The sequence below is a fragment of the Terrapene carolina genome, unplaced genomic scaffold (genome assembly GCF_002925995.2).
Source record: "Terrapene carolina triunguis isolate 2854851 unplaced genomic scaffold, T_m_triunguis-2.0 Scaffold67, whole genome shotgun sequence".
NCBI lineage: Eukaryota > Metazoa > Chordata > Testudines > Emydidae > Terrapene > Terrapene triunguis.
In genome coordinates this window covers 10,277,225-10,293,973 of record NW_020664418.1, presented here as the reverse complement: position 1 = coordinate 10,293,973, position 16,749 = coordinate 10,277,225, and the positions used below count along the sequence as shown (strand labels likewise).

General features: G+C 56.8%; 2 protein-coding genes across 2 annotated transcripts; one reads left to right on the top strand and one right to left on the bottom strand.

The window, feature by feature from the left end:
- Positions 1 to 796: 796 nt before the first annotated feature.
- LOC112116339 (protein MNN4-like) lies at positions 797 to 11,597 on the top strand. Its single transcript, XM_024213781.1, has 5 exons — positions 797 to 859; positions 1,264 to 1,340; positions 6,446 to 6,469; positions 9,572 to 9,853; positions 11,236 to 11,597. The coding sequence occupies exons 3-5, from the start codon at positions 6,446 to 6,448 to the stop codon at positions 11,392 to 11,394; spliced, it is 465 nt and encodes a 154-aa protein (XP_024069549.1). The 5' UTR covers positions 797 to 859; positions 1,264 to 1,340; the 3' UTR covers positions 11,395 to 11,597.
- Positions 11,598 to 13,956: 2,359 nt separating this feature from the next.
- Positions 13,957 to 16,359, bottom strand: LOC112116316. Its single transcript, XM_024213744.2, has 5 exons — positions 16,189 to 16,359; positions 15,772 to 15,914; positions 15,377 to 15,461; positions 14,702 to 14,902; positions 13,957 to 14,100 (listed from the first exon to the last, which is right to left on the bottom strand). Exons 1-5 carry the CDS (start codon positions 16,357 to 16,359, stop codon positions 13,957 to 13,959), a joined length of 744 nt encoding a protein of 247 aa, XP_024069512.2.
- Between the last annotated feature and the right edge of the window lie 390 nt (positions 16,360 to 16,749).

Here is a 16,749-nt window from a genome sequence, read left to right as displayed (position 1 = left end):
GAGCGTGCCTATTGCTAACCTGCAGAGTGACAGCTGGGTCCACAAGGCCAAGATGGCAGGGCTTGTGTTAGCCATGGCCAGCGGGGTTGACAGGCACAGACAAGGCTCCTCATGCTAAGGACAAGCGGTAGCGAGGTGCCTGCCACCCTGGGTATCCTGGGAAATGTCACAGGGATGCCACCTGCCCCCTGTCCCTCTGCGTCTGCACCTCCTCACTGGGTGCTCCAGTGTGGTCCTCCTTCCATTCCACGTCCTCCTCCTTGTTGAACAATCCTGTGCGGTCCCTGTCCCCTCCCCTTGCAATCCCACAGGATCCATGTCCCCTGCCCCCTCACCAGGCGATCCCACGCAGTTCCTGTCCCCTCCCCCCTCTCTGGGCAATCCGTGTGGTCCCCATCCCCCCTGCCCATCTCTCTCTCTCTGTCCATGCAGATCACTCATCCATCGCTTTATGTCCCCAGCATAAGAATTCCTTGCCCAGCACCACAGACTGAGGAGGGACAAGGTTGTTTCTCAGCTCCAGGGCCTCAATAGCCCAGGTAAGAGCTACTTCTGGCTTTAGTGCTCTTGCATCACTGGAGCTGGATGGGTGATGGGAAAGATCCCCTGTCTGGGGGCTGGCTCAGGGCTCATGGCTGGGGCTGTTTTCCCTGCAGTATTTTTGAATGCTAGTAAATATGGGGGTTTGGGTTGGGCCCTGGGGAAGGTTTGGGCCAGTTCCTTGGGGCAGAAGCCAACATTCATTGTGTGTTACAGCAGCATCTGCAGGTTCCCCAGACAATGTGCGAGGGGAGAGCGCTCGACAAGACCAAGGAAAGAGGAGAAGATGTGATGGCTGCACATCAGATCCCTGAAGCTGGTGAGTGGGATCCATCGTCACCCCTTGTAGCAAATGGGCTACACAGATCCCTACCTGAGTTTGCCCCCAGATGTACAGACTCACAGGGGGGTGAATGGGGGGGCAATATATAAATGAGCCAGGTTCACAGACACGTGCCAGCTGCTGCAAGGACACACAGCAGCCATATCTCAGCTAAACCAGCTAAATCAGCCAGCTAAACCTGATGTCCCCCCAGGGGAACTTTATTGAGCCCAGATGGCCTCTGGTGCTGCCCCTGATGCACTAGTTTATTTGCTGTTTCTGGAGAAAAGCCTGGATGCAGGCAAATGATTATAATAAATAATCCGGGGCAGGGAGTTACAGGAAAAGGCTAGTGTCTCGTCATTGGGTGTTCTGTTTCCTCTAACCACTTCCTTGTGCAGCAGCTAGAAGCTTCTAGCCAGATCAGCGCGACAGGCTCTCGGGTCAGAGCACCCACTCAGTTGCAGGTTGAAACAAGGTAATGCTTTACTTGTTCTGTTCAGGTCCTTTTTCTAACCGTGCAGTGTCACCACGCGCGTACCTTGGCGGTTCTGTGGCAGGACTGGTACCAGACTTGTTAACTGCCAATCAGCGCGGGAAGTCCAGATGTCTTTAACCTTTTCCCATTAACAACTATCTGACTTTGGCTCATACTGCTGCCCCTCTGCAATGTGTGTGTCTGTGTGGGGTCTCGGCCCTCCTTGCACTGTCCCGGTCTGCACTGATTCGAAGTCAGATGCACTAACGTTGGGGTGGGCAAACTACGGCCCGTGGGCCGGATCCGGCCCTCGACCTCCCACTGCAGAACAGGGTCTGGGGCTTGTCCCGCTCCGGCCAGGCGCAGGGTCAGGGGCCGCACAACACGGCTCCCGGAAGGTGCGCCACGCGGCCGCGCTCCAGCAAGTGACAGGCAGGCAGGGGGGCCTTTGGGGGAGGGAGGGAGGAGGAGAGGAGGGATGTGGTGAGTGGCAGGCAGCGGAAACCTCGGGGGAGGGTGGGTGGAGGAGGGGAGGGATTCAGCGGGCAGTGGGGGTGGAGGAGGGGAGATATGCGGTGGGGTTCTCGGGGTGGGGGGGAGGGATGGAATGACACAGTGAGCGACAGGCAGGGGGGCCTTTGGGGGAGGAGGAGTGGCGCAGAGGAGGGACACAGCAGGCGTTGGGGGCAGCGGGGAGGGACTCAGCGGCAGGGCCGGATTAACTTTTTGTGGGTCCGGCGCCAAACATATTTGTGGGCCCTCCCTGGGGAATAATTGTAAAAGGGGCCGGGGGCAAAAGCACAGTGGGGCAGGAGCTAGGGTTGGTCCCTAGAGCAAGAGAGGGGCCAGGGGTAAACTGCAAGCGCAGCAGGGCTGAGAAGGGAGTAAACAGAACTCCCCCCCCCCACATAGAGCGGGTACCTACCTGGTTCTAGCCCATTCTCTTCACCTCTCTGCACTGAGCTGCCCTCCTCCCGCAGCAGCAGGACAGGTTCTCTTCCAGCCCTCTGGGGTGGGTGTTGGGAGTGGGAGGAGCGGAGGCTAATGTGGTTACTCCTATAACCGGACATTTAGTTTCCAGTCAGCACTGCTAACCGGACACTCAGGTCCTGTTTTCTACTGGAGTTTCCAGTCTAAAACTGGATACCTGGCAACAGGGCTGCCAGAAATGCCTGGGGGGGGGGGGGGGGGTAAGCCAGCATGTTTAAGTGGGGGGGGGAAGCAAGTGTTGGGTGGGCTAGGGAGTGGAGAGGAGCTAGTGGGCAGGGCCATGTCTGCTGTACTGCCCAGGTAGGTTGGAGACCGTGGGGATCAGCTGACACAGTATCCAGGGCTGGTGCAAGGATATTTTGCACCGTAGGCGAAACTTCCACCTTGCACCCTCCCCCTCCCCTCCGGAGCATCACTTATTATAAATTTTCAAAAATGAATACAGTGGAGTCACATCTTACGCGGGGGTTAGGTTCTAAGGTCAGCGCATACGAGGAAAATTGCGTATAGTGAAAATTACCATAAAGTACAGTATACACTAGAACAGGGGTCCTCAACCTACAGCACGCATGCCAAAGGTGGCATGCGAGCTGATTTTTTTTTTTTTAATGGCAGCCTGTGGGTCCCGGCCACCGCTGAGCCTGCTGCCAGCCAGGGGGTCTGTTCACTCAGCTGCCAGCTGGGGTCCCAGCCGGCGACTCCGCTCAGCCTCCTGCCATTCACCCAGGCCGGCAGGAAGCTGAGCAGGGCCAGCGGCCGAGACCCTGGCTGGCAAGGGGCGGGCACCCGGAACCCCAGATTATCAGCAGGCTGAGTGGGGCCGGTGGCCGGGACCCCAGACCGGCAGCGGGCTGAGCAGCCCGCTGCCAGCCGGGGTCCTGGCCGCCAGATCTGCTCAGCCTCCTGGCGGCCTGGGTGAACGGAGCCCCAGGCCAGCAGGAGGCTGAGTGGGGCCGGTGGCCGGGACCCCGACTGGCAGCGGGCTGGCAGCCGGAACCCCAGACCAGCAGCGGGCTGAGCGGGGCTGGCGGCTGGGACCCCGGCTGGCAGGAGCCAGCCCACTGCTGGCCCTGCTCAGCCCGCTGCCAGCTGAGTGAACAGAACCCCAGGTCGGCAGCAGGCTCAGCAGCAGCCGGGATCCGCAGCCTGCCATTAAAAAAAAATCAGCTTGCGTGCCACCTTTGGCATGTGTGCCTTAGGTTGAGGACCCCTGTTCTAGTGTATACTGTACTTTATGGTAATTTTCACTATACGCAATTTTCCTCTTACGCAGTGACTTTAGAACCTAACCCCCGTGTAAGATGTGACTCCACTGTAGTGTAAAAAAAAATTTTGGACACCGCTTTTTGGCACCCCCAAATCTTGGCGCCTTAAGCGGTCGCCTAGTTCACCTAGTGGTTACACCGGCCCTGACAGTATCCCCAGCCCAGGTGACGTGACAGCGAGTGGTGGATTTAGAGTTAGTGGGGCCCCCCAGCCCTGTGCTCAGCTTCATTTTTGGGGCTCCTCCTTGGGACCCAGTCAAGAAAAAGAACATTCTCTCTTATCTCCCCCTTCCCCCATTTTTCATTCTTTTATTCTTCATCCTCCTCCGATAAGTAATAGCAAGTAAATGAAAATAAAGTGAGGTACCTTGATTGTTCTTGTAGTCTAACTTATTTTTCCACAGACCACTTGAAAACCACAGAGGGTCTCGACGGACCACTTAATGATCTTTCCAAATATTGTAAAAAAATGTTCGGGTGCGGGGTCTGGCCAGGAGCTAGGGCAAGGGAGGGGGCTCAGGGTTGGGGCATGAGGTTGGGGTGTGGAGCGCTTACCTGGGGCAGCTCCTGTTTGGTTCTCAGGATGGGGATGGGGATGTGGGGGGGATGCAGGGGTCAGGGCTGGGGAGGTGTAGGGGGTGCAGGGGTCAGGGCTGGAGGCATGTGAGGGGGTGAGAGGGGGGTGCAGGGGGCTGGGGAGGTGTGAGGGGGATGCAGGAGTCAGGGCAGGGAGGTGTGGGGGGTGCAGGGGTCAGGGAAGGCGGCTGGGGGTGTGTGAGGGGGTGCTGAGGAGGTGTGAGGGGAGTGCAGGGTCAGGGTCAGGGCAGGGCCAGAGGCTAAGGGGGCTGGGGGGTGCAGGGGTTAGGGTGGGCAGGGGGCTGCTGGTAGGGTGACCGGATGGCCCGATTTTATAGGGACAGTCCCGATTTTTGGGTCTTTTTCTTATATAGGCTCCTATTACCCCCCACCCCCTGTCCCGATTTTTCACACTTGCTGTCTGGTCACCCTAGCTGCTGGGGTGGGTTGGGGTCGTGGGGGTGCTCACGCAGGGGGCTGGCGGGGGTATGCCCCAATTCCAGCCCCTTCCCCAAGGCCTCACCCCACCTCGTCTTCTCCTCTTCCCCGGAGTGGTGTGCTGCGGCTTGCTCCTTCTTGCCCCCCTCCTGTCCGCAAGGCTGATCCAGCTGACCAGTGGGAGGGGAGGGGGAACGTAGCACGTTGGGGAAAGAGGCGGGGGACAGGCCTCATCCCCGCCTCTTCTTCTCCTCCTCCCCCCCGGAGCGGCGTACTGCGGCTCCCTCCTCCCCCCTCCTGCCGGCTAGCAGCTGATCCAGCTGATCGGCAGCTGGGGTGGGGGGAGGGAACGTAGCTGGGGAAAGGGGCGGGGCAGGAGCCAGGCTGCAGGCAGAGGCTGCCACGGAGCCGCAGCAGCCCACAGCGTCAAGCTCTGACCCCACAGTAGAGAGCGGGGGGGGGAGGGGACGGGACGGAGAAGAGCGCGCCAGGGCCCCTTTTGACCGTGGGCCCGGCGCCATGGCGCCATTATAAATCCGGTATTGCTCAGCGGAGGGTCTCGGGCAGGGCCGTCCTTACCCATACACAAAGTACGCAGCTGCGCAGGGCACCAGGAAATGTGGGGCACCAAATTTCCTGGTGCCCTGCGCAGCTGCGTGCTGCTCCAACCTCTGCTCTGCCTCTTCCCCAGGGCCCCCACCCCTGCCCTGCCTCAGCCCTGCCCCCACTCCCCTGAGCTCTGCAGCAGGGCAGGGGCTGCAGTCACCAGCAGTGGGAAGTGCAGTGACCCGGCCCCAGCCACGCTGCCGGTGAGTGCCCCCCCCACAGAGGCCTAGGGCCAACCCCCCCGCCCTCCCGCGGAGGCCTGGGGCCACACACACACACCCCGCGGGGTGCTACGTAGGGCCCCAGAATAGCTAGGGATGGCCCTGGTCTTGGGGGCGGGAGGGGTGGAACGACTAAGAGAGCAGCAAGGGAAGGAACCAAGCATGGGCGGGGCCTGGGGGTGGAGTGTGGGTGGGGCCTTGGGGGAGGAGGCCGAGTGGAGGCAGGGCCTTGGGGCGGAGCAGGGGGCAGGGCCACGGTCCGGGTGCCAGGGAAGCTTCTGGCGTTTGGACAGCTTCCCCAAATGCCAGAGCCATGTGCTGCCCATGCCATCACACACTGAGTAAACATGAATTAACCACAACAATAAATCCCATAATTAAATAAGATGATTAGCTACAGTGCAGAGACATAATTTAACTGAGGGGGAGGAACATGCCTGATGGGAACAAAGCGAGCATAGCAGGTCTGAGCATCTGCCCATAGGATCTATGATCCACGCACTCCTCACGCTGTGCAATAGACCAGCACCTCTTGACATAGCTGCCTAGGCAGGATCTGGGGCAGCTGGTGGGAGACAGGGATGCAGGTTCATCTGTGGAGCCAGCTCCTTGCTCCTTTTGGCTGTGGGTGCAGAGAGCTGGGGTCAATTGCGGCTGTCCCTGTGTGACCTGGGGCGAGGCACTTCATCTCTGTGCCTCAGCTCCCCTGCGGAAATGTTGTGAGGCTGCTGTGCTGCCTTGCAGGGGTGGGGGATGACTCCAGGTGGGTCAGGGAGGGGCTCAGATGCTGGTGGAATGGGAGCCAGAGCAGATGTTGCCCAGCGTTCAGGACAGAGCTTGCTCAAGTGTAGGTGGTTGGTTACAAAGCCACCTTCCAGCCAGGAGCCACAGCAGTGTCCTTGCCCTTCTATCCCCCCTGCAGTGCCATATGTTCTCCGTTCTGTCTCACCCTCCCCTCCCAGTTTCATCCATCACTGAGGGTAGCTGAGCTCTGTTTTTGTTTTCACAGATGGGCGGCATTTTGACATCTCAGGTGAGTGCAGCATGATTCCTTGCCCCCCCTCCACCCTCCCCACTGCAGGCCAGAGCCAGCACCGACTCCACTTCACAGGCTCTATTGTCATGACAGCCACATGAGGGCAGGGATGGCTTCTGGTTAAGGCAGTGCCTGGAATGCAGGAGAACAGGGAACAGAGTCATGGAGTCTCTCTGGGCCTCAAGCTGTAAAATGGGGTAACAAGTCTGCCTTTGTTTGTTGGCTAATTAGATTGTAAATTCCCCAGGGCAGAGACTAGCTCTCACCATGTGTATGGAGAGCAGCTAGCACCGCGGGGGCCTGATCTTAGCTGGAGCCTGTAGGTGCTACTGTAACACACACAATATTTAGCCCACAAATGCTAGAACCACCCCCCACACACACATACACACATACAGAGAATGTATTACTGAGTACGGTTACCAGCTTACTGTGTCCATCGTCCTCAGGGAAATGAAACGAGCATCAAAAGTTCAGCGTAAGTGCCTAAGGGACCAAGGAGCACAAACCCCAGAGCCTTTCCCCAGGCACTTCAGGCTAGATTCACAAAAGGGACTTGGACTCGGCGCTGCGACACCTAACTGCTGGGGCTCTGCTGGGCCTGAGTTAGGTGCTCAGGCTCCCCAGATAACATACAAGGAGGGTTAGGCTCCTAAGACAGGGATTCTCAGACAGTGAGTGGGGAGTTACCCAGGAGTGACATGCAGTGGACAGGGGTGAGGCTGCAGGGCCAGATCCGTAGGGTACTTAGGTGCCTGACTGACAGGCTGGAGGGAGGCCCCTCCTCTGCCCAGGATTCTCCACCACGACCCCTCTCTGCAGTTAGAAACTGAAGCCAGGTCAGCCCTCTCTCAGAAAGAACCAGAGAGGGGCGCACACCCCCATTACAGCCCCTGCGCTGGTGGTTAGGGCACTCACATGGGTTCAAGTCCTCACTTCAAATCAGGCAGAGCAGGGATTCAGATCTGGCCTGCCCACATGCCAGGTGAGTGCCCCACTACTGGGTAGACTGACATACATGCAGCCAAGCCAGCCTCCAAAATTCCCAGTCTGTTTGACACCAGCTCTCTTTTGTGAGGAGCCCGAACCAGTAAGTGTGCAGAGCAGGCCTACGGTATCAGGCCTTGCAGGCCAGATAGGCAGGGGAACACCTGCTCTGAGAATTCCACTGGTGAGTCAGAGCTCCGGGTAGCAGGGCAGGGTCAGGGTTTGGGGCCTCTGCACGTGCCCCAGGCGGCAACTCAGGTGGCAGCTGAGTGGGGGTGCTGTGAATGTCAGGGTGCCTGGCTGTTGGAGGTAGGTGCCTAAGTCCCTTTGTGAATCCAGGGGCTAGGCCACAGGGCTCCTGGGAATCCCACCCACCAGCTCTTCCTACCCAATCAAAGGGAATGACCAGAAGCTTCACACACTGTCTAACCCCCTTTCAGCACATCACGGACATGCTCCTAGGAGCACTAGAAATGTCGGGCTGGAAGGGACGTGGTGAGGTCATCGATCCAGCCCCCTGCATGAAGGCAGGCCCAAGTCAACCTAGAACATCCCTGACAGGGGTTTATCTGACCTGGTCTTAAAAACTGCCAAAGAAGGGGATTCCACAACCTCCCTTGGAAGCTTGTTCCGGTATTTAACTATCCTTAGAGTTAGAAAGCTTTTCCTAATATCTAATACAAATCTCCCTTGCTGCAGATTAAGCCCATTACTTCTCATCCTACCTTCTTGTCCTACATTCAGTGGACATGGAGAGAAATTGATCATCGTCTTTATAGCTGCTTTAGCATATTTGACGATTTACCAGGTTTTCCCCACAATCTTCTTCTCTGAGGGCTTGTCTACACTTACGCAGCAAGTTTGAGCTATTCCCCTTGTGGAGGTGGATTACCACACTCACACTTCAAAGAGCTCCCGTGGCAGTGCTTTGAAGTTTCTAGTGTTGACATAGCCTCAGGAATAGGTCTGGTTTTCTAAGCCTTTAAGCATTTTTTTTGTTGACGCCTTTGGGTGCTCACCAATTTGGCCACATCTTTCTTAAAGTGTGGCACTTAGAACTGGACAAAAGACTCCAGCTGAGGCTTCACCAGTGCTGAGTAGAATGGGACAGTTACCTCCAGTGTCTTACATATGACACTGCTCTTAATACACCCCAGAATTATATTAGCCTTTTCCACAACTACATCACAATATTGGCTCATATTCAATTTGTGATCCACTATAACCCCCAGATCCTTTCCAGCAGTACTGCTGCCTAGCCAGTTATTTCCAATTTTGTAGTTGTGAATTTGATTTTTCCTTCCTAAGTGTAGTACTTTCAACTTGTCTTTATTGAATTTTGTCTCGTTGATTTCAGATCAATGCTCCAATTTGTCCAGGTCCTTTTGAAATCTACCCTGTTCTACAAAGTGCTTCCGTCCCATGCTACTATGGTGTCTTCCCATAAATTTCATAAGCATAATCTCCACTTTGTTATATTGACTAGTACTGGACCCAGGACAGATTCACCTGAGCGACCCCACTAGACACATCCTCCGCTTTGACAGCGAACCATTGATAACCACGCTTTGAGGGAAGTTTGTGCACACACTTTACAGTAGGTAATTTCATCTAGACCACATTGCCCCACTTAGAGCACTCAGGGCATAAATAGGTTTTGCCACACGGATGGTTCCTTGTTCATTTGCAGAGCAGGTGTTAGCCAGGCAGGAGCCATGCTGAAAGCTGGCCAGCCTTTCATGGCATCACACAGGCATCGAATAGCTCTAAGGCAGCAGCATCTATAGGAGTCACAGGACAAACATTTACACAGAGCCCAAGAAACACTCCCTGAACAAACCAAACCACACCCTGGTTCCCCAACTGGTGTAAATCAGTGTTGCTCCGCTGTGCTATGCAGATTTCCACCACAATGTGGGCCCGATTCGCCTGGCCTAGAACCTTGCAAGGTGCATGTGAAGGACAATCATTCTGAGCGGGAAGTGTTTTACACCCATTTTGCACAAATGTATGTGATGATACAGGGTGCAGGGCAGTGAGGCACCAGGCCCAGGATATCTGATACATGAGCGAGTTGAAGACAAGTATAACCTGGGTGGTTTATACACAAAGGTGGATCTGAAAAAGCTGGAGAACGAGGAGGCAGAGAAGAAGAGACAGCACGAGAAGGAAGAGAAGAAGAGAGAGCGCGAGGAGGAAGAGAAGAAGAGACAGCATGAGGACCGTGAAAGAGAACGACAGCACAAGGAACGCATGTACCAGAAAGAGCTTGACGACAAGGCCAAGGAAAGAGAGGCCCAGCGCCAGATGCAAGAGAGAGAGTATGAGGAGCAAGAGAAGAAGAGGAAGCACGAGGAGAACATCATAAAGCTGCAGATCAAAAAATTGAAATTGGTGAGTAGCAGCCCCAACAGAATTCCATCATCATCCCTTGTAGCAAATGGGGCTACACAGATCCCTATCTGAGTTTGCCCCCAGGTGTGGGGTCTGGTGACCCTTATAGACTGAGGGGAGTGAAGGGGGCAATATCTGTGAGTCAGATTCACAGGCACGCTCCAATGACCCAAAGCAGCCATAACTCTGCTCAGCTGGCCAGCTAAACTGTGTTTAGAGGCATTTTGCGACACCAGAGTGGTACAGCCCACCTGGGGTATGTCTGATGGACACGCTATGAAATTACACCCAAAGGAAGCAAGCAAAGTGGAAGGACATCCATTTAAAGGCCTTTGCAGTTTGGTACCGCTGCACAGGCACATTTACCAGCCTGGCAGGGATAACCATTCGGTGCTAGCGCCCGCCCTGGGTCTACAGGGCCCCCATGATAAAATGTCAGTGGGATGGGCCCTGGGCCAACACCTCATGGGATAAGGAGAAAGTGGGAGGGTCTGAGAAGGAGGAATAAGGTGCATCCAGAACCCATGCAAAAATCACCAAACCATTGTAGACATTTCTTTCCATGTCCTGGACAAAGAGATTAAATAACATTGAACCAAGACCAGATCCCAGCGGGACCCCCACTGGAAACACCTCCTAGGATGATGGTTCCTGAGTGACAAGTACTTTCTGAGGTTCCGTTAGCCAGTTTTTCAGCCATTTACTAGGTGCTATAATGTTTTTGTGTAATGCTGATTTTTTAATCAGAATGTCATGCAGTGCTAAGTCAAATGTCCGAAGTCCATGTATACGATGTCAACACAGTGACCATTATCAATCAAACTTGTGATCTCATTTACAACTGATTATCAGCTGTGTTTGACAAGAACTACTTCCTATAAATGATGGTGATTGGCAATAATTACATCGCCATCCTTTAATCATTACTCATCCCACAACAAACTTCCCATGATCTTGCCTGGAAGCAATGTCAGACTTACCCGCATCGTCCCATTTACCCTTTTAAAATATTGGCAGAACATTAGTTTTTTTCCAGCCCTCCAGATCTTCCTGTGTTCCAAGGTCCAGGTGCTGCTCTAGACTAGGATGGCCACTCTTGGCCAGACTCCCTGGTGATGGGCACAGTAAGAGCCTAGATACATAGAGGTACAGTAGTGGGGGTGGGGGTGAGAGGGAATGATACTTCACAGTATGACATGCCTCCTCCGAAGACCTCATTGCACCTTCCAACTCTAGAGGTGCAAGTGGCCAAACTTACATCCCCTGCTCCCTCTCTGCAGCAACCCCCATAGCCCCAACTAAAACGGCTGCTGCCCCAGCCCTAGTGCCCATCTCAGATCCCCCAGACCAGCCAATGATCTCTCTCTCTCTCTTCCTCACAGCACATTCTCTGCGAAACTAACCTCTCATCCAGTAAGAATTCCCCAAAGGGCAATCTTCTCCAAGATATGCTCTCATCCATCACATGCCCCACTATGCCTGATGTTGTTGAGAATGGTGATGACAGCAGTGACGACGATGTTGATGACAGTTCAAGATAGAGAACCCTCCATTCTTAACCCTTCTGAACGGAGGAACTGTGATACTCGATGTATTGTCGCCTAACCTGCCCAGCACCAAGGACATAGTCCATTTCTCCTCTCACCTTCCCTTCCCCTTTGGAATGCTTTTCCCACCCAGGGGTTTATTTCTGACTTTTCCTTTCGCTTTTCTGAGTCCTACTTATTGGCAGTGCTAATAAAGACATAAGCAACAGAATGTTGCGAGTGCTTCTTATGGGTCTAATCCTGCTCCCCTGGACATCAATGGCACAACTCAGACGTTGGGAGCAGGAACCGGCCCATTGTGCGTATTCTGGCCAGACATTAGCCCCTTCACACTCAAGACTCGTAGCGTTTACGGCCAGAAGGCCCCATTGGGATAATCGAGTCTGGCCTCCCTCATAAGCCAGGCAGAGAATCTCACCCAGTGATTCCTGCATTGAGACAATAGTGTCTGGTTGAGCTCGAGTAGATCTTTTAGAAACACATCCGGCCTTCATTTAGAGCCTGCCAGGACGTCCCTGGTAAGTGGTTCCAATGGCTAACTGCCCTCATGTTTAAACATTCGCACCTCACTGCCAGTCTGAATTTATTTAGCTTCAGATTCCAGACACTGGCTCTTGTTCTGCCTTTGCTATATCAATGAGCCTTCGCCGAGCAGAAATCTTCTCTAGGTACCGGTAAGGCCATGATCAAGTCACCTCTTTATCTCTTCTTGGAAAACTAAGTAGATTGAGCATATGCAGTTTAAGGCAGCATTTGCAACTATTGGCTCATTCTTTTAAGTCTTTGCTGACCTCTTTCCAATTTTTCAACCTCCTTTTTGAAGTTTGGACACCACAGTTGACCACGGTATCCAGTCTTGGTCTCTCCAATGCTGCATGCAGAGGTCATGCTAACTCCCCACGCCTGGAAGCCATCCATCCATTGTGAGCCCAGTTCTACCATCCCCCAACCTACAACTGCGCCAAAACTTAACTAACCCAGCTGAGTGTCCACATGCATAAGTGTCCTGTGGCAAGAGCATCAGAGCCTTCCCCGCTCCTCCTCTTCCCCTGGAGGCTCCACCCCTGGCCAAGCTGGAAGCCAGAGCGGGGCCGGAGAGCCCATCCCACCCTCTGCCTGGGGTGGGCCGAAAGCAGCCCCCATCTGTGTCCCTGTCCCCAAGACCCCCACCCAGGGCAGGTGGAGGGACCCAGGCTCCCCACAGCTGCCTGGCTGTGTAGCTATCCCTGAAGCAGCTCTGGCTGGGGGGGCAGGGCCTCAGAGCTGCAGCCTAGCCATGGTAAGAACCGTGCAGGCAGCTGTGGGGAGCCGCAGTAGCCCCTCCAACTGCTCACAGTGCAATGGGCTCAGGTGGTGGGGACACGGGCTGGGAGCTGCTCTAAGCCCTCCCCGCCCCAATGGGTCTGTGTGGCTCCCACAACTGCCCAGGCTCCCCGACCGGGGTCCATGCTGGCCTGATCGGGGGATGAGGGGCGGGGGCCGCCCATCCACTTTCAAAAAGTGGGAAAGCTATGGACCCCCTAACTCCCCCAGTTCCGGTGCCACTGTCCTACGTCACAGTAACAGGGCTAGCTGTGCCTCTGTCCCCTTCTGGCTTCACTGAGTGCACCCCTCTGGTGCCAGGCCTCTGTCACTATCTATCCGGGGAGGGACTCAATTGAGTCTTCCATTCTTAGACCAGCCCCCGGGCTACAGCACCCAGCAGATCACCTGTGCTTATCCAGCAGGTCTGCCTGAGTCTGGCCCCTGCGGTTCTTCCCTTTGGGCATTGCTGAGCAGCAGCGCAGTGAGCAGCCAGCCTGGTGAACCAAAGGCAGGTTTATTTGGATGGTAGGAACAAAGTACGCCGAGAACAAGGATTGTAAAACAACTGGCTAAGCCCACGGATCACCACCCCCAGGGTGGCTGCGGCAGGCCTAGCTTCTTCAGACATGTGTCTCTGCCTGGGTCCCCTAAAACCCCCTGCCCCCTCCAGAACGAGTCCCTTTTAAACCCTATTCCAGGTTTTGGATCTCTTCTGTCCTGGGGCCTTTTTGGGCCCTGGCCTTGTCACTCAGCACCCTCAAGCCCTGTGCAGCGGCTGTGCTGGAGCCATTCTTCCCCTTCCTGCTTGTTTTTCCTAACAGCCCCTGAGAGCTTGTTTGTCCCCAAACTAACCCAATTAGCCAGACAGGAACCTCCAGTATCCAGGTCAGGCTGCAGTGTTCCGAACAGCTCCAGCTCGGTCCATACACTATCCCGCAAGCCAGCGCCAAAGCCCCGTCCTGGCCAAAGCACAGGGGGTCCTCTCCAGGTACTGGCCAGAGCGCAGCCGCCAACACAGAGAAATGTGCTTCTGCACTGGGGATTGGGGCCTGGCAGGGAAAGGAGGGCTGTGATTGGGCACATGTAGGTGCAGTGTCTTTATGTTGGGGGGGGGAGGGGGAAGGCTGTCTGGCCATTCTGGACTGTGATTGGCTGGGATCCTTCCCCAGCCAGCTGATTTTGAATAGATGGTTTATCCAGCTGTGTCTTGAAGTCCGGAACATGCCCACAGGATCGTGAGCCGATCTGGAGTCACAGCTGGGCGCTCACGGCCTCTCCGAGTGGCTGGGGCCTATCAGGGCCATGCCACGTCGGACAGGAAGGAAACTCCTCAGTGAGGCTGCGAAGGGCCTCGTTCTGGGACTGGCTGGGCCTGGGCCGGGCTGGCTCCTCCTGCTGCAAGGCATGGGGAGAACGGGATGAGCGTTGGGAGCAGCACGAGGCCCTGGGGCTGGGGGCATGGACGCCAGGGTCCCAGCTCACAGGATATGCAGCGACCCAGCCTGGGCCAAGCAGGATGCTACCCAATTTTAGCTGTGGCCTGAGTGTTAATGACACACTCCGGTCACTTGGTGCTCGTGGGACAGGGCAGGGGGCTCGGCTTGCACCCCAGCAGAAGTTGGAACCTCCAGCAACGCCCACTGGGGCATCGAGCCAAACCTGTGACAGGCCGAGCAGCCCAGCCCCTGGGGGCGGGTTGGCATCCAGAGCAAGCTGGTCATTGGCCTGAGTCACCTGCAGAGGCCCCCCCCCCAGCTACCTGGGGGCACATTTCCAACTCAGCTCTGGGGGTGCAGTCAGGGCAATGCGCTCAGCTCTTGGCAATGGGAAGACGGCACCGCAGGGGGAGGGACAGCCCCAGGCTCCTCAGAGGCAGGGGAGAGACAGCATGGTAGCCTGAGACTCCTCAGGCACAAGACATTGCGGGGGAGGAGTGGTGGCTCTGGGCCCCTTGAGGGATGCCTGGGGGTGTGGTTCTTTCTTTTGCCTACCTCACCTGGTGCTCTTGCAGCAGGTAGCCATTGAGGTCCATCTCCAGTAGTCGTGGGGTGATCACCAGTGGGCTTGGCAGCACCAGGTCCTGGTCTGGCCAGGCCCTGCTGCCCCCCAATGGTGGGAAGCTCCACAGCTTGTGGGGCCCTGCCTCCCTTGGGGTGCGCAGCCGGAGACCCCGCGTGGCCAGGGGGCTGCTCACTTCCTGCAGTCAGACACAGGCACCTCATTGATGCTCCGGGGCAGAGAGCTTCCCGCCTCTCCCTTCACCCCCCTGGAGGGGCTGTGGCAGGGGGACCCAGTGAGGACCGACTGGGGCAGAGAAGGCCGGAGGGCAGACAGGGGAGCTGTAGCCTCTTGAGTCTGCCAGTTCCATCCTGTGTGGGCAACAGTGCCTCTCCCTCTGGGCTCTGTGTCGCTGCCCCATACCCAGATCTGGGGGAGCAACACTGAACCCCTGCACTTACCCCAGGGATGAACGTGGCCCAGACAGGCCAGTGGCAATGCAGGCAGCACCCTTCCCCCAGGGGCAGAGGGACCCCAAACCCTTGATGTGCCCAGGCTGCGCTGGGCCCCCCCAGAGTGAGGAGCCTCTCTGGGGTAGCCCACTGGTAGCCTTAGGCCCTCAAGACATCGCCCAACCTAGTCCTGGGGGGGCCATAGCTGGCCAGGACCCTACCTGTCCCATCAGCGCTGGCACCAGCATCTTGGGAGTGGGTTGGGGCTGAGCGTCGCTCCTTCCAGGAGGGGTTAGTGCAGTCGGCCTGGAGCAGAGGGGATAAAGCCCCGGGGAGGCTGTCAGGAGGGGAGGGGGCTGATCCAGGTGCCCAGACCCACCCACCTCCTAGGGGGCTGCAATGGGGGGAGGGTTGAAGGAGAAGGGGGAGGCTGGAACAAGAGGGGCCCCGGGGAGTCGATTTGGAAGTGGGAGCTGCCCAGAGGAGGACGGTGGGCGGGACGAGGGCCCACAGCTGCCCCGCTCCCTGCTGCCAGAGCCAGCAATGCCAATGGACAGGGGGATCCCTTGGGACAGTCCCTGCCCTGCCCCCACACCTGGGTGTGAGCGGGCCTTACCGGCCAGGCCATGGCAACACAGGCTGGATCAGGAACAGCCCCGAACGCTCCTCCACGCGCCCCAGCGTCTCGCTGAGCAGCTCTGCCAGCTGCAGCCGCCTTGCCCAGCTGTGGTGCCACTCGCCCCGCCAGCGCTGGAGCCTCTGCCAGGGACACGGAGGAAACCGAAGTGGGGTCAGTGCAGAGAAGCACGGAGTGCCAGCACCCCAACCACCCAGCATGCTCCCAGCACATGCAGACACACACCGCCAGCACCCCCACGCTCCAAAGGGACCCCCAGCACCCCTGCTCATCCACACCCTGCTAGTTGCCTCTGGCCACAGACCCACTGACCCACCCGCTCAGAGCAAAGTGCCTCTGGGCTCCAGCCAGGGAGCGAAGGGAACGGGGCTGCAGAGCCGTCCCAGCCAGCCCTACCTGCTGCCTCAGCGCTTGGAGTCGCCCCAGCACACTGTGCGCCTTCACGGAGCCACAACTGCCCTGAAGTTGCTCCAAGGTTTCTTCTGCCTCCTTCATGCAGCCATGGGCCAGGTAACCTCTCACCAGGCCCTCGAACCTCTGGCGGCGAAGCCATCGGAAGCCCCCCATCAGCAGGCTGGCGTCCTACCGGGAAAGATGACCCCTGAGCAGAGCACCACTGCAGCCAGGCATGGTCCTGTTCTTTCTACACTGGGGCTTCCTGGGACGCCATTACACCCTCCATATTGTCTGCAGTAGACCCCAGTAGTCAGCTCAGATGCTGGTCTAGGCAGCCCACCCAGGAATAATGGCAGAGCCCGCATGGGCTAACTGTAGCTTGGCCTTCCCCAGATCCGGGTGAGGCGCAGGGCTCTCTTAGTTCATTTCCCGCTTGAAGGCAGCATGGTTCTAGTGGTCAGAGCACAGGGCAGGGAGTGGAAACCGCCATGGACTCCTGGGGTGGCCTCGCTGTACCTCAGTTTCCCCATCTGTAAAATGTGAATCCTGGGACTCATCTGT